This window comes from Erithacus rubecula (genome assembly GCF_903797595.1).
Source record: "Erithacus rubecula genome assembly, chromosome: 2".
In the NCBI taxonomy this organism is placed as follows: Eukaryota; Metazoa; Chordata; class Aves; order Passeriformes; family Muscicapidae; genus Erithacus; species Erithacus rubecula.
Window position 1 is genome coordinate 71199449 of NC_136685.1, and position 26009 is coordinate 71225457.

General features: G+C 36.2%; 1 protein-coding gene across 18 annotated transcripts in view; it reads right to left on the bottom strand.

Moving 5' to 3' along the window:
* Nucleotides 1-26009, bottom strand: part of AFDN (afadin, adherens junction formation factor) — a 112886-nt gene that overhangs the window by 65493 nt on the left and 21384 nt on the right. For 15 of the 18 annotated variants that reach the window (XR_013773507.1, XM_079299291.1, XM_079299302.1 and 12 more), the window contains exons 2-10: nt 15464-15659; nt 13840-13955; nt 12098-12261; nt 11537-11697; nt 10459-10616; nt 6615-6726; nt 6025-6192; nt 4594-4638; nt 109-203 (exon numbers count right to left, since the gene is read on the bottom strand). Coding sequence is in view for 17 of the 18 variants with exons in the window: in XM_079299291.1 (XP_079155417.1) it covers nt 109-203; nt 4594-4638; nt 6025-6192; nt 6615-6726; nt 10459-10616; nt 11537-11697; nt 12098-12261; nt 13840-13955; nt 15464-15659 (1215 nt within the window). In the remaining variant the exon portion in view is untranslated. The remainder of the gene's footprint in view (nt 1-108; nt 204-4593; nt 4639-6024; nt 6193-6614; nt 6727-10458; nt 10617-11536; nt 11698-12097; nt 12262-13839; nt 13956-15463; nt 15660-26009) is intronic. The other 3 variants (XM_079299303.1, XM_079299294.1, XM_079299299.1) reach the window with 1 other exon arrangement.

Below are 26009 nucleotides of genomic sequence, written 5' to 3' on the forward strand. Positions count from 1 at the left end.
TCAAGCTTTGAAGGGTATTTACAGCATATTTTATTAAGGTTCCACAATGACATATAACACACCAGAGATCAAATCAGTACTGTAATATGAGTCTGCTTTTTTCCATACCTGAATGGAATTGTCATCAAATTTTTCAGTTCCAACTTCAGTGACACTTAATTGTAGACGATAGAGCTTTGGCTTATCTCTGGAGTCAGAACCATCTACACAGCAAACCACAAATATTAATTTGCAAGTTAATAAAGTTCAAATATTCACACAGTATTTCTACATTTACTACAACTTAGTTCAGAATAGCAATATTCACAAAAAAGGAAAACCTGAGTGACATTCTTTCAAGATTGTTGGGAACTTGGTTGTTCCTCATATTGTAAGAGTGCTGAAAGTAGAGAAAGCCTACTTGGAGCAGCTGTTGATTACAAGTGCAAAGAATAAAGTAATCAAGAAAAACTACTCTGAACACACCATGAAGAAGCTTTTCTATTTCCTTAGTAGTTTAAGCAATACAACAGTTTTTATAAATCTCTAAGATTTTATATGGGTATACCAGTATAGGTTTAGAACAGAAAGAAAATAAAATACCTGCAGATTCCCACATTAATAGTATCTACTGATCTTACTAAAGTACACGTTATCAGCAATATCTGCTGTCAAGTGATCCACATACCAAACTGTTTCTAATTCATCAGATGCTGAATTAGAACAATATTAAAAGACAATCCTACAAAATGCTTACCTATGACAGTTTTAGTGTTAATATACAGGACTTTACACTTCTGACCTTATCTTCATAGTTCCATTGACCTATATTTTCATCTCACAGAAAATGAGGTAAAAAATGAAGTCAAATTTCCTACTTGCCTCAGAAATACGTATTGTCCAATAGAACAAAATTTCACAAGATCCACTGGACATACAAAGTGTACACAATTTAGCTGGTGCCTTCACAGGCTAGCACAAATGGCTTTTGGCACACATATAAATCCTCCCCACTCCTCAGAAAAGCCTACAAGTTTAAATATGAGTGGAAAATGAAGTAATACTGTCATTCTTAACTTCTCTCCAATCTATCCTCCAAGGCAAAGTTGTATAAAAGAGAGGCTGCAAGACAAAGAATGTCTTAGCTGTGGAAATGAACAATGATTTCAAGTCATCTCCAAAAAACATTAGAGAATATTATTAAAGCCATGCCACATACATTGATACAGTCTGCAGTAGGCTACTAGTTATCTTCAGATTTTTAAGTGGAAGTCAGTATAAACAGAAGCTCTGTAATCTAGTTGCAAAGCCCAGAATCTGTTTATTAAAATCAGAATTCAAACCACCTAATCATAAAATGGTAGTTATTAATAAGCTTCCCCTGGAGCTGTTGGGGTGTTATAGGGACAGAGAGACACCAGGCACGAATAGTCCATACACTGGTAGTGTAAATACTAAAGTTAAATGCTGATACTACAGTAATAAGCAGTTATTGAACAAGGAAACACTATCATAACATTAGTATGTCATCCATCACAAAAGAAGTACTGATCATAAGACCACTCATCCCTCTAAAGATCTTTCAGGTAGAGGAATAAACCTTTTAAGAAATCTCTGTATTTGAGTGTAGAGAAGCATTCATTTAATGTCATGATAACCCAGGAAAGATAATGCTAGTACAATGTCGTCAGCAACTTGAATTGTGTGCAATTTTAAATACTTAACAATGCTAAATCAGAAATTATATGGCTGCATCTTCAGTATCACTAAATGCAGACATGTAATAGATTACTGAATGCATCTGGCTACTTATACCAAATGCCATTATTTTTTATTGTATGTTCCCACAACTTGCACATCAAAACTTAAGAGTAGCTCCTTCATCTTTTTTTTTTTAATTTATTAATCCAAAAGTAAAGTATTTCCTCCTCCTACCCACATCCTAGTTTGCTAAAACTGGCACCCAGGTGTGCATGCTTTCAGGCAACAATTACTCAAGAAATATTTGTATCACAGTGCTTCTGCTGATGCAAATTAAGACCTTGGTTTCTCTGCAGCATCCACTGCAGCAAGGAACACACCTTGTACTAAAACCACAGCACTAGATATGTCATAAATGTCATAAAAGACCTGTAGTGAAGAGAAGTGAATAGTCACTGTAAGGACATCAAGTCAGTGTAGCAATGTATACTTTAAACAACAGAAAAAAAACAAGACAGGCCACCCTTCACGGATATATATTTTAAATGTGTTACTTCACCACTGAAAGGTGAATGCTACATCTCTCTGAAATTTGGTATCACTAGTCCAACATTCAAAAAAATGCTGGGAAATAGTACTGACTTAGTACAAGACCAAACCAAATGATGAGGATTAGTTCATTGAAAACAAGTAAACCCAAAGTTGAACAAAAATGGTCACACAATGGACTTTACCTATTGAGTTAAAATTATTTAAGTCTACACTTGAAAAGCGTATTTCCTGTACAAGTTCCTAACTACTAGGTGTTTAAACACTAATTATCTTAGGACATGGTTGGGAAGATCTGAAATACCACGTCAAATTCAGGAGAATTTACTATTAAATTTCAGAGAAGATTTGCACTTCCAGCAGAAGGAGCCAATAGTAAACTTTTTTTTTTTAAATTCTAACAGACAACAAAGCTCCATCAAACTCATGAGCAAAAGTGTTATACATGCCATACTGCAGTTCTGTTCTCAGAAAGAAAGTTGGCCACGAAAACACTCTGGCCAAGGCTTCCCACTTCTCCAACCTTCACCATTTCTTCTTTCCAAGTTGTTACACCTGCATGACCTCCACATCTTCCACTGCTATCTCCTCTACAGCTCAAGTTTGCTGTTTTTTGTGATGAAGCAAGGAAAAAAGCCTCATGGGTTTGCCTTTTCATTGTTTATTTATGCTTCGTAATTTTAATTTCAGGCTTGTAGGATCTGAGGCTCACATCTGAAATAATGGGGGTTTGCCATTTTTCTCAGGCTTCAAATATTAATACAATCCCTGAACTCATCAAAAGCCATATTCACAGATAATACAAACAATCAGCTATTCAAAATGCTGCTGATTGTCACTCCAGTCTATCCAGTCTATTTCTATTACTATCAGATTCATCTCAGTTTACTGGTTCATTCACATGACTTGGATACAGAGACAATTGCTGACTGCCACATGTATGGCCACAAGCTACTGAAGTGCATCCTCTACCATACAGAATCTAATCTTCAGTCAATGAAACAGTTGTACAAACAGCAACATCAGCAGCTGTGGAGAAGTGGAAAAACTGGACATATCTCGCTAGCAAACTTACTGAATTTATGCAATTGCACAGGGCATGAAAGTGAGTCTGCTAGGCTCTTCTGCAAAAATATAAACAGCCTCTGTTTTGACAGAAGGACATTTTCACTGCAGTTATTTCTATAATACATACAAGTATCCTAAAGTGTTTTTATTCCAAAGACACAGTCTGACATTAGAGTATAAAGACCCCTTTTTCACACACTGGGATAAAGATTTTAAGAACTCTTCTTTTTTTTCCTCCCCCAGTGGCATGTAACCAAACTTCAATTCATCCTAGCTAATGGTCAAGTGTTCCTGCAGAGCCCATCCATGATTTTATAGTTCAGCAAACTCTGAAACCTTTCTGCTCTCTGGCATAACAATGTTAACAAAATAGAAATCTGTTCACAATAATTGAGCACTGGACACAAGTTCAAATGCAGTCCTTTAAACACCAGTGTTGCACTCCAGAACCATATAGGAAAGGGCGAGCAACACTGACTAACACATGTAGTTCTTCCATAGCAGTCTAGAAAATAAAGTGAGGACACAGGAAAAAAAATAATAAAAAAAAAATAATTTTGGTAGACATTTCTCAATGAAAAGAAAATGGCTTTGTATTCTTGTCTATTTGATCAAATCAGAACGCATCGACACATTACTCTAAACTCTAAGGAGAATGAAAGATCTATAACCATTTGTACATTAGGCTATCAATTTCAAACGCTACCAAAAAAAACCTGAACAAGTCTCTACTGTCTAAACTGCTGTATCTTTGGCATACACCATTAATGTAGGACAAACCAGGCAGCAGAAATATCAAAGAATGCTATGGAACACCACAGAGTAGAAAGTGAGGTCTTTTTCCCAGGGGTCCAAACACTATTTCACATAACAATGATCACAGATTTCATCCACTGCATCAATACAGTCAAATACTGAAAAGGGCAGTTAAGTTCCATGCCATTTACTCAATGACTGTTTTAACTACAAATTCTGCAAGCAGAGGGATCAAAGAACTTTTAGTTGTACTACAACATTGCTTGTAAACCACCTTCTGAAATTTAGCTGTCAACCATAGCTGGAAGGCTGAACTCTTTGGATAACAGCACATTCACGATGTATTTGATGTTTGTTCACAGATAAATCATTAAATGGCAGCTGACAAAACAGATAACTACTTCACAGCAGCAGTCCCTTGGAAAAAAAAACCCTGAAGGTAAGTAAGATAGCCCTTCATTTGTCATAAAGAAACACAAGATTTACAGTTAGAGAAGCTTTTAGTGACTAATGAGAGAACAGTATCAAATACAGCGTTACCTTCGTAAGCGTGATAGTTGTAGTAGGCAAAGTGATTCCTTCTCCCTGGGGTTAGAAACACATGCAGAGGACCCAGGTGAAGGCAGCACCAGCAGGACAGATACCATGCAGAACATGCGCAGGAAGGCAAGAAAAGAAAAGACAGGAAAGGGTGAAACTGTAGCCAGATAACACCTATTCAATTTTTAAGGATGAAGTTCATTAAACTCTTTCAATTTTAGAAACTGTGTAGAATATAAAGACATCAGTACTACTAAGCTACTGAATGAAACAATCCTTATTATTTAGAGAAGTGGCAACAAGCTGTTAGAAGAAAAACACGAACAGCAGGTCAGTCTCACAGGCAATGTGCGAAGCTCAGCACACAGCACTGACACCTGCAGCACAGCAGGCTGGGTTTGCTCTCTCCATTATTGGGCATCTCGTGCCACTGCCCGAGAACATCTTAATGATAAAGCACAAAATCCCACGAAGAGCAAGAGAACAAGAAAAGAAGTCAACAATATTATTAAAAGAACCCAAAATATTAAGATGTAAACCAAAGCTCAACCTGTAGAACATGACAATACATTTCATATATTCTGTGTACTGATAATTTCATCTGGATTTAAAACATACAAAAAAATCCCTCACACTATTTGACCATAAACTTAACCTTTTTTTTTTCAGTTCTGATCCAGTAAAGATTTCAGCATCAATTTCCAGCCTTGCTTCCCAATAGGTACATAACCAGACTCAAACTAACATTTACTTGAATACCTGAGTGTACTGAAGTTCCACTTAATAGGAAAAAGAACTGTATATAACTCAATCACCAAAAATGAAAGTCCATATCCAAATCTATAAACATGAGGATTACAGAAATTAATAGTATAATTCGTGTATGCTTTATCAGTAGTTGTGCTATACACAATCAATCCCCCCAGTTTTTCCTAGATCATAAAACTACTTGCACATTACCACAAAGCTCAGAGAGTTCTAATTATGCCAAAATAAAATTAAGCCTTGCTAGAGATTTGAAAGTTTCATATAAGCTAAAAAATGTTTAACATCTAAGTTTGATTCAAAAATTCATGTTCTTGCCCTGTTAAAAAAACGTGATTTTTCCATGTATGGCACTGTCAAATACCAGGTTATGCTACAGTGTACTTGTGAATGTAAAGCAAATCAGATTCAAGCTTAGTAAATAATTTCTCCCCTTCTTTTCACTCCAAACATTTGCTGCTAAGATTTTGATATTACAGCAATATGCATCTCTACCTTTAGAATTGTTATCTCCTATCTGGAATCTGACATCAGAAGAGCAACTCATGTGCACAGACTTCCTGCCACACAGAGTTCCTCCTGCTTACAAAGTATGTATTATTTTGGAAAAATCCAAACGACCATATTATAATGCAATTTAGCTTATTAGATAACCAGAACTCTTACCTGGGCTTAATTCTACCAAGTATGGTAGTTTCTCAGGAGGAAGGCAAGAGCCATAGCCAGACCCGTCAACTCTTTCCTTCCCCTTGAATGGCTTTCCATCAGTTATCTTCCTGGTCTTCTTTGGGACATAATCAGGAGGCCTCCTTTTCAACTGAAAGACCAGTACTCCTAAAACACAGTATTATACATCCTTTGAGTCACACTACCAGTGAATAAGCACACAAGCAACATCTACTAATCTGCAAGTGTCCCATAGGATCACTTCCAGTTTACTAAGCTCCTGTCACTTCTTTAGAATAGTTTTAACTTAAAAATAACTACACAGAGATTAAAAGCCTACTTCAACACAGTGAATAATTTACAAACTTTAGGATAAAATGCAAAAGCTTTCTACTACCTAATCATGTAATACTACAAAGAGTAGCCTCATGAGCACAATGAAACAGTAAATAACTCTAATACCCCCTAGTACTTTAAGTGCCCAAAACCAAAACACACTAAAATGTATGTTAGAATTTCCTCCTTTACAGGGGCTTCATAACATGGCTTACACGTCAAGCACAAAATATCTTAAAGGTTTTTTGACATACCTTTATCACTAGGCCACTCCCTGAATATCTGCAGTGGACACTCATCATCATCAAGGATAGCTTCTTTAGCACCTTTATCATCAGAGTGCTGAGCACCAGGTGGCAACATGACCTAAAAAAGAATTACCAGTTTTCAGAGCTGTTAGTGGAATATTAAAAGAACACTCAGGGGTATATACTCTGATAACTTTTCTTTGCATGTGTTGTTTATAACAAGAGATAAGGCCAAAGAATTCAGTAACTAGGAATGAATTTTGTTTTCCAAGATTTTCTAACACTCCTCGCTCACCTCTTGCTACAGTTATATCACACTTTCCAGAACACCAAATAAGTCTAAAAAGCAATGAAAAGCAAGTTACATTTAAAGTAGGCAAGACCTTCTCTCAGTAAAAAAATAATAATAATAAAAAAAATTATTCCAATTTCTCATCAGCTAGACAGAAAAACAAACAAACAAACAAAAAACCCAAAAAAACAGCACCTCTAAAAAATAAAGCTGAACTTTCCATTATTATTTCACAAACTGGCATCATCCTTTCATTTTGCTAATGCCATTCTGCTACTGTAACATATATATATCTTCAGAAAAGACACAACAAGCTGGCAGAGATTATTACACCTGCTGCATCCTTGTCTTATCCAAAATTTACCTGGTGTACACAAGGGACTAAGGGCATAACTGCAGCATTTCACACAACCACTTCATGCTGCCTAGCTCTAAGGATGAAACAAAACCAAGTATAATTTTGGAACAGAACTACAGACTGTTCCTACCTGTTACAGCTATATCCTTACAAGGCAGAAGAAGGGGGAAACCTTGATTCATGAAATCTGATCTTGGAGGAGACACAGCCTGTAATTTCATGCATTACTGCTCCCCACAGCAACCAAGAACAAGTAACAATGACAGGCAGTATTACAATTATTAAAAACAGATCTTTCAAAGCTGAATCAAAAACTAAAATAAAATATATTGTACTCCCACATTTGTAATCCAAACAATGTTATTTAAATTCATAGACAGTTCTATTTTAAACAAACTACTCCAAATTATTCCCATCTCTGAACTGAATCATGACCAAGGTAAGACCTTCTGAAGTGTTGCAGCCATTGGCTACAGCACCCTACTACACTGTAGCCTTCTAGAGACTTTCCACTCTCATTTGTTCCCTCCTTTCCACACCCATTTCTGTGTTAACCAAGTTCTCACAGATCCACCTCAAACATCCTTTCATCTCCTTCCAAGCAGGAAACAACTACATTTAGGATCAAAAGTATGTAATTCCTAAACCATTTTCTATGCAAAACTTGGCTAAACATAGGCCTAATTAAATTATCTTTAATTAGATTTTCAAATAGACAAGATATTATAAAAGAAGGAAAACATTAAAATGTATAAACCAGAGGGAATCAGAAACACATCTACAATCAAATCTTATCTTGCTGAACTACTCTATTTCATATCTCAGATTTTAAAATCAATTCCACATTTGGGATAATTAAGGCAACACTGTGTTTCAAGCAATCATGTTCAACAAGCAACAATCTGAAAATTCCAAAGCCATCAAGACAGCAGGTAGCTAGTTACAAAGCACAAAATACACACAATACCAGGACCTGACCAAGATTGGACTGGGATAGAAACTAAAGAAAAGTCAAACACAGTGAAGCCAGAGGGACAGATGTGTTACAAATGCACAGGTGCTACTTTAACCTGATACTATTCTACCATGACACTTGGATAGGCATCCATATTCAGCATTAGGATTAAGGGCAGCAATGGTGAACTCAACAAGCTAGAGAAGAGGGGCCACAAAATGCACTGCTCCCCTCATCCTCCCAGTCAGCTGCCATTCCCCTCCTCTCTCAGGAAGTGAGCAGATAACTCAGATATCCCTCACTTTCCAAAGGTCTGTGACCTAACCTGTAGAAAGATACAGAACAAACATCACATATCCGAGTTTCTGCAGGCCAGGAGGCTTCTAATGATGCCATTTTAGAACACACCTCTGGTTTAGGCAAACCTCAGTGAATGCTGAATGCTGCATCAGTGCCACACACAAAACTGAAATTCCTACATTTCAAAATACGAAAGCATGTGAATGAGTCTGTATAAGTCTGATTGAGTTTTGGCTTATAGGTAAAGATTTGCTTGAGTTTTTCAAAACTGATGCACTTAAATGCACTTGTGCGAATTTTCATCTATACAGACTGCTGAGATCAAGCACAGACATTTCCCTGATTTCTGCAACAGCACAGGAAATAGAGATGGGTCAAACCAGCCTAATATCACAAGTTTTGGAAGCAGTCTATAAATGGAAACTAACACAAAACTGAGAATTAGGAAAAATACACTCTGCTTCATCATGAGTGTATGCATAAGCATATAAAAATTATCATAGTTATTCCATTCTATATTTATTAAATTAAAATGCAGTGAAACATGTAGAAAATACAAGCTCAGAAATTTAAATGAAGACCATAGCAACTTCAGACTTAACTTTCAAAACATTTGTTGGAAAACAGTAGTAAGTATTAAGCATTAAGCCCCCTGTGACAAGTATCATATAGAGATCAAGTTACCAGCCCCATCCTTAGTACAAGTCTCACACGAGAAAAGCCTATGTTGTAACAGGTCTTCAATAAGTGCTTCTGTCATTTTAATGTTTTTAGAGTAAAAACAGTCATATATCTACTTGAGTACATCTACTTATTGCAATTAATTAATCTAGAAATTTCCTTACAAGCTGGGAACACAGGCTCTGCTCATGCCCCTACTAGAACAGCAACAAAAAAAGTCCAACTAACAAAACAACTGCAATAACACCACAAAAAAACCCCACAAAACTCCCCCAATGGATCTTCTTAGAATACTTTATGTCTTATGTCTCTAACAACTACTTCTTAAAAAAAAACCAATAAAACCTAGTCATCATGAAATGCATTTTTTTGCCTGACATTACAAAAAGTTATTTATATCTTACCCTCAAGTAAAAAATAAGTGAATGCTAAAAACAAAAGTCTAATCAAGATTCTACTTTCAAGAGTTAACTGGTTTGCTGCATGCCTGAAGTCTAATGCCCTGAGTGAATATGCACAGGTAGCTTGGAAGACTGTCTAATTAATTTGACATCTTCAGAGATGTGCAGTGAACCCCACATTACTCAGGGAAACTCAAACCAAGCAAACTTAAAAAGACAAAACACACACATTGGAACAAACTGGTGTCTACTTGCTTATACAGAAAAGTACTTTAGAGCCAGGCATAAAGGCACAGCCTGATACAAAAAGCAAACAACCAATAGGAAAATACCACTTACAATAAAAGTTGTCAAAAATGTTATGAAAATGTCTTAAAATGTTTATCTTTCAACTGAAACTTTTATTGCAGGTACTTAGACAGCCTTATAATGGTCTTGTCCTGTAACTTAAAATTCATCTTAATAGTTAAGTAAACGTCAACTACTTAAATCTTCAAGACACTGAAAACAGTTTTGCACACAAATTTAGGTATCCACAGGACAGTTTAGTTTATACATGTGTGAATCATCAGCACATTTAGTGTTATAAAACCACAGTGCCCAATGGAGAAATGCCATTTTCAGTATTAATGTTTTTCTATACAGCAAGCAGTAATTTGGTACAATTGGAACATTAACATGTTAAAAACAAAAAACCTGACGTGTCACTTCACAATTCCTGACACTGTTAGATTTTGGGGGGAGGAGGGGGAACTTAGTCACAAAACTATCCAAGTCATTCTATTTTGGTTGGAGGCTACTTCAAGAAAAAAAAAAAACCAACCAAATATGCAATGTGAGAAGATTGTGTTTTAGTAACTTACACGAGCAATACAATAATCCTTGGGATTTTCTTTTTCCAGGCCATATTTTTCCAGTGCTTCAATAACTGCAAAGTCTGCAGTATCTGTAGTGGACAGCAGGATTGTCTTGTATGGTATATTTGGTTTTAAACTGTCTGCATAAATTCTTAGCGTTCCACCTTGGAAACAAAATGGAATCAACAATGCAATCAGAGAATAAAAGGACAGACATTAAGTAATTTATTACATTTCTAACAGAATATAAGAACAAACCCCTTGAGAAATCATCTCATAACTCTACTAATACAAAAAAAATTACATAACATCCTCAAAATAGATCTATCTTTGCCATTGGTAAAAATCTCCAATGATATTTCCGTAATTTATCTAATGAAGTTGCTTTCCCAGTGTTTCACCGTGCTTAGTATTACATAAAGTTGAAACAGTTGCAATGTCTGGTTGAAGAATAGACCTGCCCCTCAAGACAATGTTTTCTACACCTCTCACTCTTTCTTCACTACTCTTCCATGAACAGAATGCATCATTTGAGATTTTATCAGTTCTAACATTGCTTCACTTGTTCTTTTCTAATGGTGTTTTATACAAACACTGCTGTTATATCCCCATCCCATGAATGAGAATCACTATTATTCACAAGATCTACCAGAATCCTTTATGCAGAACAATCAGTCCTTTACATCCTTTATTTATGCTACTGATTAAATTTTCTCTTTTGGGTCATTCAGCTTGTTCTCAGTACAATGAACATCAGTTATTTCAGCCAGCCTGCTCAGTTTGTCAGTCAAAGTTCATCCCTCCTTCTTTCCCAGTTTAGCACTGATAGAAAGCTCAACGAGCACACATTCAAAAGTCTGCCCACTACTCAAAGCTTTGACTCACACTCATCATGGAACACCCTCCTGTGGAATCCTACCTTTACAAATCCTTCATTCAGTTACACCACAAATAAACTAGCCATGTGCAAAAAATCTTGGAGAAAGTAAAACTCAGGTCAAATTTACAGGAGTTGCTGGCCTTAAGAATATTGTCCCAGCAAAAAGTTTTTTGCTTATAACTTAACCAGAAGAACTTCAAGTACCTGAGTCTGGTCTGCCATCAGAACTGCGAAATTCCTGCATTCTCTTCTCTAGTTTTTGCTGTCGCCGCCGTTTCATAACCACCTCAGGATTGGATATTGTGCGAGTGAAGCTGGTCTCAGGCATATCTTTGTAAACCTCGGCTGCAAGGCGAAAATTCTCACTGCCAAGTTAGTTTAAATAAAAAGAATATCATTAGGACCATAAAATAGACACAGGAGAGCTCATTTAAATTATTGTAAGGTGGTTTCTACATGAATTGCACTTTTGCTAAGGTTAATGCTGTTCATATACCCATGCTCACGTGGTATAAAACACCAATTTAAGGACCACTAGTTGCTAGTTTTCAGAGAAAACGAGGTCTACTACCTCTTAAACAAGGGGACAGGGGGAAAGGCCTTAAAGAAACTTTACATCATATCCCTAACTTTATTATGATTTCCAATTCGGCAAAGCATGGGAAAGCTGAGTTAGCATACATTTGCAAGTCATAGCTTCAGTTTCCAAATGCACTTAAAAAAACCTATAATTAAAGTTTTAAAAATTAAATTTAAACCACTTACATATCATCCCCATGAAGAAGCCTATCATCTTTATCTGACGCTTGTCGCAATGCCTCTTTTTCACGCCTCTTTTTTTCTTTCTTTTCTTTTTTTGAGAGAGTCCGCTTGAAATTCTGAATTACTCCCTCTTTTTCTTGTTTTTCAGGCCCATTACTCTGAGCTTTCTGAAAATAATGAGTTTAAAATAGCTTCCATCAATTGCAGTCCGAAGAAAAGTTAGTATTGGTTTTAACTTTGCACATGAATCCATTTAAGATATGGTATCACTGACCCAAAACCAACACTCCAAGCAACAACACTGCATTACACAGCAATGGGAGTAATGCTCTCAAGGAAAACACAGAGAAGGCAAATATAATGTCATGTTCCAAAGAAGGCATGAACTGATTCTACTCAACAAAGGGAAGAAACTGTAGAATTTTACTTGAGTAATGCCTGCTATCCACTTGGCCTCAAAAGATTAACTGAAGGCTGCAAAACAAAGTTTTGCTTCTGAGTAAAAATACTCTGTAACAATGCTGTTCTTAAACTGTTTTCAAGACGACTGTGTTGGAGCAACAGATAAAAATAAACTGCAGAAGGAAAAACATTGCAGAGGAGATAAGAATAAACTGCAGAAAGAGAAACATTACAGAGGACTTTCCCCCAATGATGTATTTTTCCAAGTTGTCATTCCAGTGTTCTCTTCTTCAATTTCTACTCCTTACATACACAAGATACCTGCAATCCTAGGCTCATTTGCCTTCTCTAGAGAAGATTACAGAGCATGAGAGAAAGAAGATGAAGATTTTCTCACTTCTATCAGGAAGTGAAGAACAGAGAAAGAAGATTGCAAATCACTTAATTAAATTAATAGGAATAGCAGAGTTGGTACATGTAGTGCAAGACAACATTAACTTTCCCTTCCGCCCTGTAACATGGATATATCCTGTAGTCAAAACCCAGTACAAGCTCACGTAGCTATACCTAAAGCACTTCTGAAATTAACAAGCTCTAATTCCAAAAGCAAAGGAAATTTAATACTCAGTACATGATCAAAAACTTGCCTTAAGAGAGCCCATACTGAACAGCATGTTTCCCATAGCCAAAGGCAACCAAGCTACATACAATATATATCATTACACGACTTCAGTAGCCAAAGTCTAATCTAATTTAATGTTTAAATTGCTAATATTAAAGCAAAGTTTTGTACAGTTGATGTTGGGAGCTCATTCATTTTGAATCTGTATGAGAAAAAAAAAATCAACAACCAAAAAAGCAAAACCAGACCAAAACAAAAAACCCTGCACAAAAGGAAAGAGTCTTCCATCATTTTTTTTCAAGAAACAGAATGTTACCTAAGGAGATAGTAATTTTTAGCTCTCTAACTCCCCCTGGCATTCCCCTTTAAAAGCTTTGTAAGAGGCAGGATTACCTCCTGGTATTTGGCACCATATACTAGTTGAGAACATTTTCAAGCCATCATAATAGAACAAAGCAAGCTTTGAGCTCTCTAGGCATTACATGCTCTAGTACTAGACAGCTACATGGATCACAGCATCACCAGCCATAGAAAGGTAACAAAAATGTTGTGTTGCAAAGACGCACTTTAAGTACTGAAAAATACTTGCTCCAGATATTGAAGGTCATGAGAAGAAGTTGTTTCCAGGAATTAAAAAAGTAAAAGTTATGTTTTTCTATATAATCAAACCCTACAAATTTCAAAACTGCTGTTACCACTAGCATGATCTGTAAAGGCTCACCTTTGGAGGAACTGTATCATTTTCATTCTTGAGGACAAACCTTCCCTCACGATCATCTTTGTTCCAGTTTAACTGTACAACAAGAGGCTTCTCATCCACATCTAATCTTCTTTCTTCTTCAAAAAAATGAAAAGCAGAAATAATTTCTTGGTATCTCAAGAGCTAAGATATTCAGAAATAAGTTAAGCTTTTAAAAAAAAGGAAGGTTTGCTTAACAGTACACATCAGTTGATGTTTTCCTATTAAGCCTAGGGGCAGAAGAAAAGCTTGGGAATGTAGAATTAATTGCATGTCCCCTTTCCAGCAACAAACCCAGTGTATTCTATCTATCTATGTAAGCTAAAGGTACCATAAGGTAGTCTTTTGTAACTCCTTTGTCAGAACTAAGTCTCAGAACACATTACCACTCTGGAGGAGAAGTTAGATCTAGAGTTGAAATGTTTAGAACTTCATAACACCCTGGGACTTCCAAATACTCATTTTTCTTATTTTAAATTTACTTTAAAGTAGACAACAGTCTGGTTGCAGCCCGAGAAATACTATTCTAAAAAAACTGCACAAAAATAAACAAGATTACAAAATTTAAACAATAATGCAAATCACAAAACCTCACAATATTGTGCAGACCCAAGACAAAATTTCATTTAGTGCATTATATCTATTTTAAGTATATAGAAAAATAACTCAGAGAGCAGTTAAAAAACTTAAGCAAATTTTGCCACTTGATTTTCCCTTTGGAAAGAAGGAGACGGTAAATATGCCCAGGAAAACAACAAAATCTTTGTGGCTATTTTTATTTAGTAAGAAGCACTCTATTGACCTTGCATGCCTCAATAATCTTTTAAAAATCAGGAACTTGCTCTGCAAAGGAAACAATTTCATTTTGACTATAGGTACAGTGCTAGCAGATTTTTAAAGAAATCTAAAGCAGAAAAGATTAAATTATTTTCAGTCTTTCAAATGCAGAATTTAAGGTCATTCAAGCACTCGTGTAGAATTCTGAAGTACAAAAATAAAAGCACAACCAAAAGATAGTTTCTTCTATATCTGTCACTAGCACCACACATGCTATCACCTTCTAATCTGAAACAGACAAATTTTAGCAGTACCAAAGGCAATTTAGATATCTGAGTTCTTCACAGGTAACATTAGAGCATATGTTTAAGAAACACAGTGGCTTCAAACAATGTTAAGCTGAACTTCCCCCAATTTAGCAGTAAAAGAACAAGTTATGAGGCTACCACATCAAAGACCCACAATGTCAAAGAACGGAAGATGTACTCCTAACTGCCCTAATTTAACAATCCTAATCTCCCATAAATTTAGTCTTTAACTACTCATCCTAAAAATAGCAACTCTCTCACAAATGTCAACAAACTAACAAGATGTCAACTACAGCATTTAATAGATCATAATCAAATCTTACATAAACTACAGGCCTGGTGCATGCAATTAAGTTTTGAAAGCCACTTCCCAAAATTAATATTAATGTCAATTGATATCAACATATTTAGGAATAAAAAAACCCAAGGCTCACATGGTTCAGAAACCTAAAGATACTTTGGCTGGGAGTAGATATGATGGTGGTGTGGATGCAGGAAGGACTTAATGGATAAATACAAACCTCCACTAACATGAACTTCATAAAGTGAGTATTTAGGGGATGACAACATTCGCATGTCTGGTCGAAACTTCTCTGCAAGAGTTTCTATCACATCTTGAGTTGTGGCAGTACTAGAGACACGGATACATTTTGTTGCAAAATTTCCAGCTGCTTTGTCTTGAAAGTAGAATCTCATTACTCCATGAAACTCGAGATCCTGTAAAGAAAGAAAAATACAAATCTGAGTGCTGGCTCAGTTATAAGGTTCAGACTTCTTTTATTATTTGTTACAAATTTATTATTAAAATATCAGACCTTCAAATATTACACTGTTTTCTAAATTTTCATAACAGTAGAATTTAAAACCAGGACACTATAAACTAGAAACTAAAAAAAGAAGAAAAAAAAAAAAGGTTATCCAGCAAAAAGAAATTAAGGACTGTCTATTAATGAAGACTTAAGCTGAACTTTTAAGTATTCAAATTTAAACCCATTGTCAGAGAATTAATAAAAAGAATAAAACCTAGAGATACATCTTGAAGAATAACTTAGAACAGGCCCCTGCAGCCCAAGTCTGTAAAAGTGTATGCTCAAGGAACAGCAGCATGTTTTGAAGAGAACAGCTTGCTGTCACAGAAGTCACAGGATCATCTTTTCTCTCCTCTTTCCACCCCTTCACGCACTCTTCTCTCATGCTGGCAACTGTTTGTCCCAGAAACATCTTTTTAAGGAAGTTAAACCATTTGACTTGTTTGTATTTTTTATTTTAAGGAAGGTTAGTCTTTGGTACAGCTCCCTAAACACTCTGTGAGGGAAAAAAATCTCCAGCACCAACACAAGATGAAGAAAGCAACCACAGCCCTTAACTACAACTGCCACGGCAATTTGTTCAAACTCTTGTAAATTCACATCCTCAAGTGTTTTCATTAGACACTGGTGCTTGTGCTCTACTGCAGCACACCAAACTTCAGGAGAATACTGTCTGCTTATGCTACTCTACTACTGCTCTGAACAACAACTCCAAATTCAAATTTTAGTTCCCTGGTGGTCTGCACACGGCCAACTTTTGCCCCACACATAAATCGCAGCAATCATGGGGCTCTGCACTCAAGGGGAATCAAGGATATCCAAGTCTCCAGTTGACTTTACCAAGTTTACTCTAGCTCATTGTTTAATCTAATCATGGCTCCTGTCCACGCTCTCCAGGGGCTTTGAAATAAGCAAATCCTTCGGTGTTGAGCACAGTGATAGATTTTATGCTAAGCATAGCCCTTTCCAGTACTACATCTGATCACAGGACACACATCACAATTCTTCTTTGAAGAGCAAAGAACCGAAATATTTACTGAAACTACTCTATCATTCAGAAGACCTTTGCAAAAAGAAAGGAAAAAAGAAGAATATTTTAAAAAGTAATTAAAAATTCAAATAACCTACACTTAGACAAACATCTATGACACCTAGATACATGCAGAAGTAAGCACTGTTCTTCCCAGGACACTCCCAAGCCTACACCAATACAGCAGTGAATGAAATGCACCATGGACCTCAACAATGGCCAATTGTGTTTTATTCTCTGTTGTTATCCTAACAATTTAAAGAATTAATCTTTCTGAGTCTGCATTGCTATTCCCACAGAACTATCTATTGTACTTCCAAACCAGGGTTCCTTCCTGCAAGAAGTTACAGTTTCCACATTCCTCACTCCAGCTAACTCCCACCCCTGTATACACTCTGAACTTAACTGCAATTATACAACTGAGTATAATTCTTCAGACGTGAGCATTTTTGTAACAGCTACTACTCACTTCTGAAAAGCATCCTGACTACTTCATTTCTTGTCTTTAATTATATATACACTGAATTATTAACTAATTATCCGTACAAGGACTTATACTCTCATGCAGAAGGCTACCAAGTGACTTCTGGAAATCCTACCTACCCTAGAGAACTGTCACTTCCTTACATGTGCTCTTGCTAACTCCTGCAATGAGTTCCAAAAGGTCAGAAGCACAACGTCTTTTCTAAGACTTGCTGACCTTTCCACAGTCTATTATAACAGACACCACGTGTCCATGAATTCTGTAGGTTAATGCGGTTTCTTCTCACACAGATATCACAAGCATAATACGGGCTTCACACTGCATTTGCATCCAGCGACCTGAAGGTGTCCACCTAACAGAGCCATTGCAGACCACTCAGTAAAATTACTTCATCTCTCACTTCCTTATTGGATGAACATTCTCTGGTTCTAGTAATTTGCCTTCTTGCCTTTTTCTCCCTTAACAAATGCTGATTTGAAAGCAATTCAATTCCTTTTTTTTTTTTATGTCATGCTTTTATATTGTACTTGTCAGATTTTATAATTTTCCTCATTTGGATACTACTTCAGCTTTCTAGTAACAATCTTTGCCTGATGTTCAGTCATGCCAGCTTCCTCTCACACTTCCCTCAATAGCTGGCACACTTTGGTCTGTACCTCCAGCATAGAATCTTTAACTCTCAGCAGGAGTAGGTACTTGGCTACTTATTTGCCCCTTCTAGCTTTAACAAGCTTTTCTAGGGAGGGCATTCTGCATTTTCAACTGGGTTATGCTGTACGTTTTGCAAAAAAGAAAAAAGAAGAATCCAAGCATGTCATGATGTCCAGAAAGGAGAGCATTCTCACAGGTAATATTCTGAGCCATGTTCTACACACACTTTTGTGCAGATTTGATTTAAATCGTTGCCTCTTCTGCTAATACTCCGTAACCATCATGCTTTACAAAACAGACGCTGTATTTTCAATTCACTTGTTTGATCACTGCAAAAGCCTTCTGCAGAAGTATCATGAAACACAGTCATGTCCCATTTAGAACATTTATTTCCTCATTATACAAAGGTTTTCCCTACCACTATCTCAAGGTACTGCTGAAGCAAGAATTTTAAAAGAGAAAAATGAGCACACTGTTAATCTTTTCCATGCATTATGTATCATGCAAGTTCCTATACGAGAAGGTTCCAGTGGCCTTTTTTTTTTTTTTTTAGGTAGAGGAGATTATTTGCTGAGGACACATTCCACTGCCAACAGGTCATGCTTTCAACCTGCAGACTTGTTTTAACAACACAGCAGAGATTGAAGAAGGGAATGCAACACAGGTCCATTCAGAGAAGATGTAAAGAACAATCTATTAAGCTTTCTAAACTACCATGTTTTTTGTTGTTGTTGCTAATATTAGTAATATCAATTATAATAATAACAGGAGTTACAACTTATTTCTACTTCTGGGCACTACCAAAGCGGACAAGACAAAAGTACATTCTGAATTCTCAAGATACAACGTCTGTATAAGCAAGTTTTGCTTTCATTTTCCAAGAGAAGTAATGTGTTTTTCCAATACTGCCATTTGACAATCTGAATATAGAATCAATAGAATGCAGTGACCACTGTCCATTTTCCCTAACCTCTTCTACAGCAGCTTCTCAAACTGTCCCCAGAAACCATGTTCTACTCCCCTCCCCCATATTTTTTCCACAGTTTTCTGTTTAAAAAAAAATTTAAAGACTGAACAACAGCATCACAATTATCTATCACTTCCCCATATAAAACTCATTTTATTGTTTCATTTCTAGTATGTTCCAAACTATACCTTGGGGCATTGCTAGACTACTATAGATTTAAATACAAGTATTTGATGATATGGAAGTAATTGGTTTCACATTTCAAAAAATCAGGAAATAGAAAACTACAAAAACAAAACAAAGAAAAACTTTTACTCCTCTTTTTTTTTTTTTTTTTTTTTTAATATCACATGTGCATTTGTGTGTCTATAGATACAGTTCAAGCCATATTTACCTTTCCAGCCACATGCTGGATAAAGCCCAACTACACAGAGACAGATGCCACCACTCGCACTCAGACAGCAAGGTAGGCACTGCACTTACATGTCCCTTCTCCACCCTAACTCTGCATTAAAGTGTTTATTTTTCAGAGTTTTGTGTTGCATCCTTAAACTCCTTTACTACTGAATTTCCCTGTCAAGACTGCTAGGCACACTCACTGCAGTTTCCAGTATGAACTTGTGTCAAGAAAAGAGGCCAAAGAACAAAAAAAACCAAAACAAAACAAAACAAAAAACAAAAAACCACCCTTTGTCCTAAACCAGGTAGATACAGAAGTATCCATTATTCCCTGATACACTCTTGTAAGCGAAGGAATCTCCCCAAAACACTTACAAACCTCTTGAAACCATCTTTCCCTAAGGATAAGAACTGTCATTTATCAGTAAACAAAAAGAAATTAAAGGGTTTACTGGATTTCAAGAATGATTAACTACTTCAGTGTATGAGCACTCTTAAATTCCTCTCAGGCATTTATATGCATCGTAAGCAATTTTAGCTCTATCACTTGATCACATTTGATATTTTATGTATCTGCTGTGTAAGTTCATGGTTCATGCAGGAATGCAAGGATACAGACCAGTCTTCAGTCACACAAGTACAGTCAATTTTCACAAAACTTTAATCTGATAATCTAGGCTGCAAAACATATTTTGAAAAGCATATAGCAAAAGTCAGCTTTCTAGGCCCTTCAAATAATAAAGGCCATTTTCCTCAAAAAAAAAAAGCGTAATTATTCCTTTTTATCACTATCAAATTAAGTTATTGTAGTTTCCAAAAGGATATCCTACTCAAACTTACATAATAATTGCCAGTTAACCACTGTTTCCTGGTTTTACTAACAAAAGTAAGCTGCACCCCTCTTCATTAGGCACAAAGGAGTTTATAGAAGCATTTTAATTACCTATTATATAATACCTATATATTGACTTTTTTTATAAAGTCAATGACAGGCAGTAACTGCTTCAAAAGCAATAAGTTAAATGTTCCAAAAGTATGCCTTCAGAAAACAAAAATAAAAACACAAAGCATCAGAATGAAACACCTGAAATAACACTTTCACAAAGTGAAATTACTTCAGAATTCTACAAAATCTTGTGAAAAGCTTTGATTAAACATTCTTAGGAAACATCTGTATTCTCAGTGCTATCACCCTCCTCTGACATTCTCCTCAAGGACCTCAGTACATCATCAAATGAAAAAGAGCCCTACAAAAGCAGGAAGCAAGCAAACTTTGATACGTAATGAAGTCAGTCACACAAAACACCCAAGTCACACTTAAAACTGAAGATGTGAGATACAAGTTATCACATCCATTATCATCACTGTTTTCCATGAGGCTTCACAAAAGTAACTCCTGTTTCTCAAAACAGTTCAATCTTTAAATCTAGTGCCCAGTTACTTATTGTTAAGGGTGAATTTCTGCTTTAAAGCAGTAATCAGTAATAAGCAAAATCACTCATTTGAAGCTATGCTACAGAGAAATGCAAGTAAGTAAAAGATGAAGGGAAGAGCATCTCCAGCTCTCCTCTCCAATTACAAAGAGTGGCTATACATGCATATGAAAAGTGTTAATAATTACAGAAAGCAAAGGTGTTTTATACTTTGGCAAACCAAAACAAAATCACCATGAAAAAAATTGTCTCTCTTTCTGCCAATCATCCCACTCTTTTTGCACAAGAATGTAATAGTCAAGAAGGAATATGAAAAATAAGTAGAAAGAGATAAAAAGATTGTACTGCACATGAAGCTCATAAAAAATCTGCAATGGGATTTGCAGCAGGGAAACCTGGAAACCTGGACTTCCTGCAGAATCTGAGAAGTTTCCACAAACAAAGCAGGAATATCCAGGAGCCATAATCTACAGCCACGCTCACATATGAGAAAGGAAACCCCTCCTTTAGAGTGTCAGAGATAATGAGAGAATATTTATCACAATATGTAGGGCACAGCAATGAATGAGATCAAGACTACTATACTCACAAACCAGCAAGGAATAGCCATAGGCTTTTAAACTCCTATCCCACCTGTATCCATCACATAGCACTACATACTTCAATATTTAAGAATATCACACACACTACCCATTCTGTAAACTATTCAATCTCTGGAGCAGCAAAAAATACACAAGTTTCTCTTCAGAAATTCTCATCTGCACCCCCTCCAAGAGGCTTTGATCTCTTTCAGCTGCATTGATAACACTGTTTGCCTTGCAAGCACATTCTGCATGACTGCATCTAGAAAATACCAAAATCCAGCACTAAGAGCTAAGTCACATCTTTCTTCGTGCCCCATTCAAATTCTGCTGGCAAAAATCTACAGAGAACTAAGTTGCAATTACTATTCAGGTTCATGTCTTGTTGCTCAGGAGTTTTGCTAATAGAGTATAAATAACAATAAAACAAATCCACAGTGCAAAAATTAGAATAAAAGCAAATACAAGTTGCTTTCAAATGAATTCAGGTCACAATATTGATTTAACAGGTTAGCACAGCAACAGTATTATCACTGCAGGATATTCTGAAACATTCATATAACGCCTTTGTATCTGACCTGCTGTCAGTCTACACAGTAAAATGGAATTGCTTCCTCTGCCTCTCCAAAAGCCATACATACAACAAATCTGTGGAATTCTAATGAATACAAGAATGTTATGTTAGAAAATATTTCTTACAATATTTTAAAACCCACTTAAATCAGTAAGGGAATAAGCACTATGAAATTACATGAGGGTGAGGTTTCTAGTTCTCATTCCCAGCTCTAGCATTCAATTCCCATAATGAGTGCTCAACTTGAAACTCGAGGACAGTCAATACTAATAAAAAAAAAAATTCCAAATAGTTGGTTTTTTTTAAATCCTGGTAACTGTTATAAACTGTTTTCCATGTAGCAAAGAAAGTGTTCTTGTTAAGCTACAGTTTTTGAGTTAACTTCAAAAAGTGCAGCTTCATATAAAAGACTGTCTTTAATCTAACAGAAGAAAGGAAGAACAATACAGATGAAAAAACAGCTCCTATAAAAAACTAATTTTCAACAGCTTTACTTCCTCTTCCAAACCTTTGACACCTGGATCAACAAAGACTTTCTACTACAGAATGACTCATTCTGCCACAACAGTTTTGACACTGTAATGTTCACAGAAGCAGGACCACATCTGACCTTTCTGTCAGAGAGAATTACCAATAACCCACAACACAAAGATCATAACTAAGTGAAACCTCCTCTTTATTTTCCTAAGGAAAATAGAATCTTAGGAACCAGCCCCACTACAACATGAAACAAAACCTCAAGACCAAAAGACAAAAGGTACTACAAACATTTTCACAATATAAATGTAATGCAATGAAGTCAATGCAAAACCCACTGCAGCATATGACATATGGTACACAAAATCTTAAACTAAGGCCCAAATTCAAGTCCATAACTATCACATCCACTAGAAAAAGGATTAACTTTCATAAATGCAGTCTGAATGCCCATGTGAACACTGAATTATCATAGATGTACATATTTTACTGTATACTTTATAAGCATTGTCCCTGTTTCCTGTTGCCTATCTGTCCCCAACAGCAAGACTAATTAACATAAAAACTCTCAGGATGAAACAAACATTACAGTAATCTTCAATACTTTCCTGCTAACTTACACCTCACAGATCAAAAAATTAAGTTTCAAAAGAGACCCATCTACAGCAGGTAGATGAAGCAGCGTGTTTCCTACCGACTTCAAAAAGAAAAAAAACAAGTTCTTTTCAGAGTAGTCTTTTACCAAAGCTACCACATTCTGTGTGCAGCCATCAACCACGCTTCATTCTGAATACACCAAAGTTTTCATAACCTTTTGCAAAATATATTATTACATAAGCAACATGAAGTGTCTTCACCCAAGATTTACGAGTTGAAAAGCAGCTCCTATTAAAAATGAAAAGAAAAAAATTTGCCAAGGGCACTCCCCAAAAGCATGATAGGCATTACCTTCCAACTCTTAAGTTTCAAACCTACAGTATGTGATCAGCAAAATCAGCACAGCACTTGCAACACAGCTGCTGCCTGCCCCCTGCAGGGTGTGCTTTGTTAAGCTGGGATGGACAGCATTTAGACAATCATCCAGAGAACATGTAGATCTGTTCTTTGTGCAAAATGAAACCTGCAGTTAACTGAAGAAATCAAACAAAAATGTTCTCAACAATAAGCACTTCCACAGTTTGCTGACTGTTTAATCATTCATTAGATTGATTAAATTCAAAATAAAAATAAAGCTACAGATTAAATCATATCTCCAAGTTAAAACATACCACCCTTTATAAACTATATTGATGCTGGTATCATATAGAGACTTTACCAATACCCTTATACTGAGGACCTTGCAGCAACTGCCCACACATACTCTGATAAAAAATATACCCAGGAAAAGCTTGTTAAGAAAGTTGTTGTTGTTACTATGATTACGAAAATTGTTTGAAGGCAGTGATATGACAGTAATGAAACAGAAAAGTGATTGATATACATCTGGTGTATCAAAATACCCTGAAGGTCTCCAACAATAGGAAAGAGGTACAGGTAGAGCTCAATCATACCTGAAAAACAGGTAAAAAATTGAGTTAAAACCAAACAAAGCCTCCTTTGAATTAATAATGGCATCTTTAAAAGAGGAAAAATAACTAATAGCAACAGGCCTCAATAAAATATTGCTTACCTTTCTACTACTTATCTACAGCCTGTCACTGTTGTGCAACTAAGACAATTGCTAAGGAGCAACACCAGAAAATTTAGAGAAGAATTAAAAGTACAGACAATCCCCTGTAACATTTTTCAGCTCCATCTTAAAAACCCACAGAAATAAATCAAAGCTCTCCATTCTATTTACTGTGTTAAAGACTGTTCCTTCTGAACCAGTCCCACTTAGAGGAAAAGAAACAGCTTATTACATCCACCTCAAACAAAAATGCAACAGGAAAATTGAAGGGGGAGAATGAAAGTTCAGGCTCTGAACTTACACTGTCATTGCTACTTGCAGAGCTGCAATGCCTGTGTTTGAAGTATCTTCAGGCATCAATCAGGCCACAAAAAAGACTGCCCTTACTCACTTGAACATTAAAAGTGCAGACACAGTCAACAACAGAAACACTGGTGCTGCAGAAAGCACTTCCTCATACTCACACAATCATTCCCAACTCCTCTCTTATGCCAGGCACCAGCATCCTGCAGCTGTACAGCAACATGAATCAGGTTAACTTGGAAGGTATTTCCCTTCCCTTCATTTGGTGTGGAAGAAATTGTCAGTGCTAGCAGCTGGGGGAAACTGTCCTTCTGCTGGCACCCTGTATTAACTTGAAGGAACCATGAAACAACCATCTCTGCCAAGCTGGACACTTCATTCCCATTTCTGCACCAGCATCAGCACACAGCTGACTCCAGCACCCCCAGCCAAAAGGCACTTGATGTTTTTTGTCTCAGGCTATGCTGGCTTGGCTGTGAAGTCTTGACACAGGTCAGATAGGCACCAGACCAAAGAAGGCAGCAGAAATGCAGCAGCCTAGCAGAGATAGGCAGCCCTGATGAGCTAAGTGGAAACTGTAGTTTGTTACAGAAATGGCAAATCTCTCGGATATTTTTAAAACTTAGTTCACAAACACATGGCATTTAGATAAATTAATTTTCTACAGTCACAAACTAAAATTTAGAATACTGTAATCTTGAGGCTATTTCTATAACTGGCATACAAATTGTTAGATTCCAGAGTTACATGATAATTTCTCTACAACTTAAAAAGAATGGAGTTTTTTCCTCTATAATAAAACTCTGGTAGAGAAATATCTTAGAAACAGTCTTAATTTCATACAAAATTACAATACAAGTACTTTGCAAATTCATCTGTGAAACTACTAAAAGCTGAAAAGATACTTTTTTGGGGGTGAAAACTCAATATCTCTAACAGAAATGTCAAATCTACTTACAGCAGAAAGCTGCATTACTGAAAAAAGCATTTCCACCAGTAATCAAACTCATGAAGCCTGGTTTCTTGTAGCTGTCTCCCAAAGCTGATCATGGTTTTAACATGGATGGCACAAATAAAATTATTCTTAGCATTTCTCTCCCACTTGGATTCTCTAGTATCCAGAAGTGCATACACTACTTAGTACTAACTAAATCAAATATCTCCTCTCTTTCTGACCACTGAGAGTGGCAACTTCACATTCCTGACATAAGCTGAAGATTCAATCAAAGAACCAACAGAAAAATTAAAACTGAAATTTGACAAGCTGCTACCCATTGATAAGTTGTCACCAGAAAAATACATAGACCAGCTCAGAAATCACACCCACTTCAACCACCTGACATTCACATTGATTTGTTTTCAGTATAACCTCTATATTGGAAATAAGAGAAATAAACTCTCACTATATTACCAAAAAAAAGTGACACCAACAATCTTTTAAATGGACAGCTGTCTGGATTAATTTCTTGTAAGTAGCACTGTATTTTTACTATTTTATTGTCAGGCTTTAGTATGACAAGAGTATCAAAGAAAACCATAAAAACAGAGTCATTTTTACATAATACTATATGGGTCATGCCATGTATTTATGCTGACACAGCCAGTAAAGTTTGAGCCAATTTCTACTCTGTAATGATAAACTTGACTGTGTTACCCTGGTTTCTCAGTCCTGTGGATGAACTGGAATCAG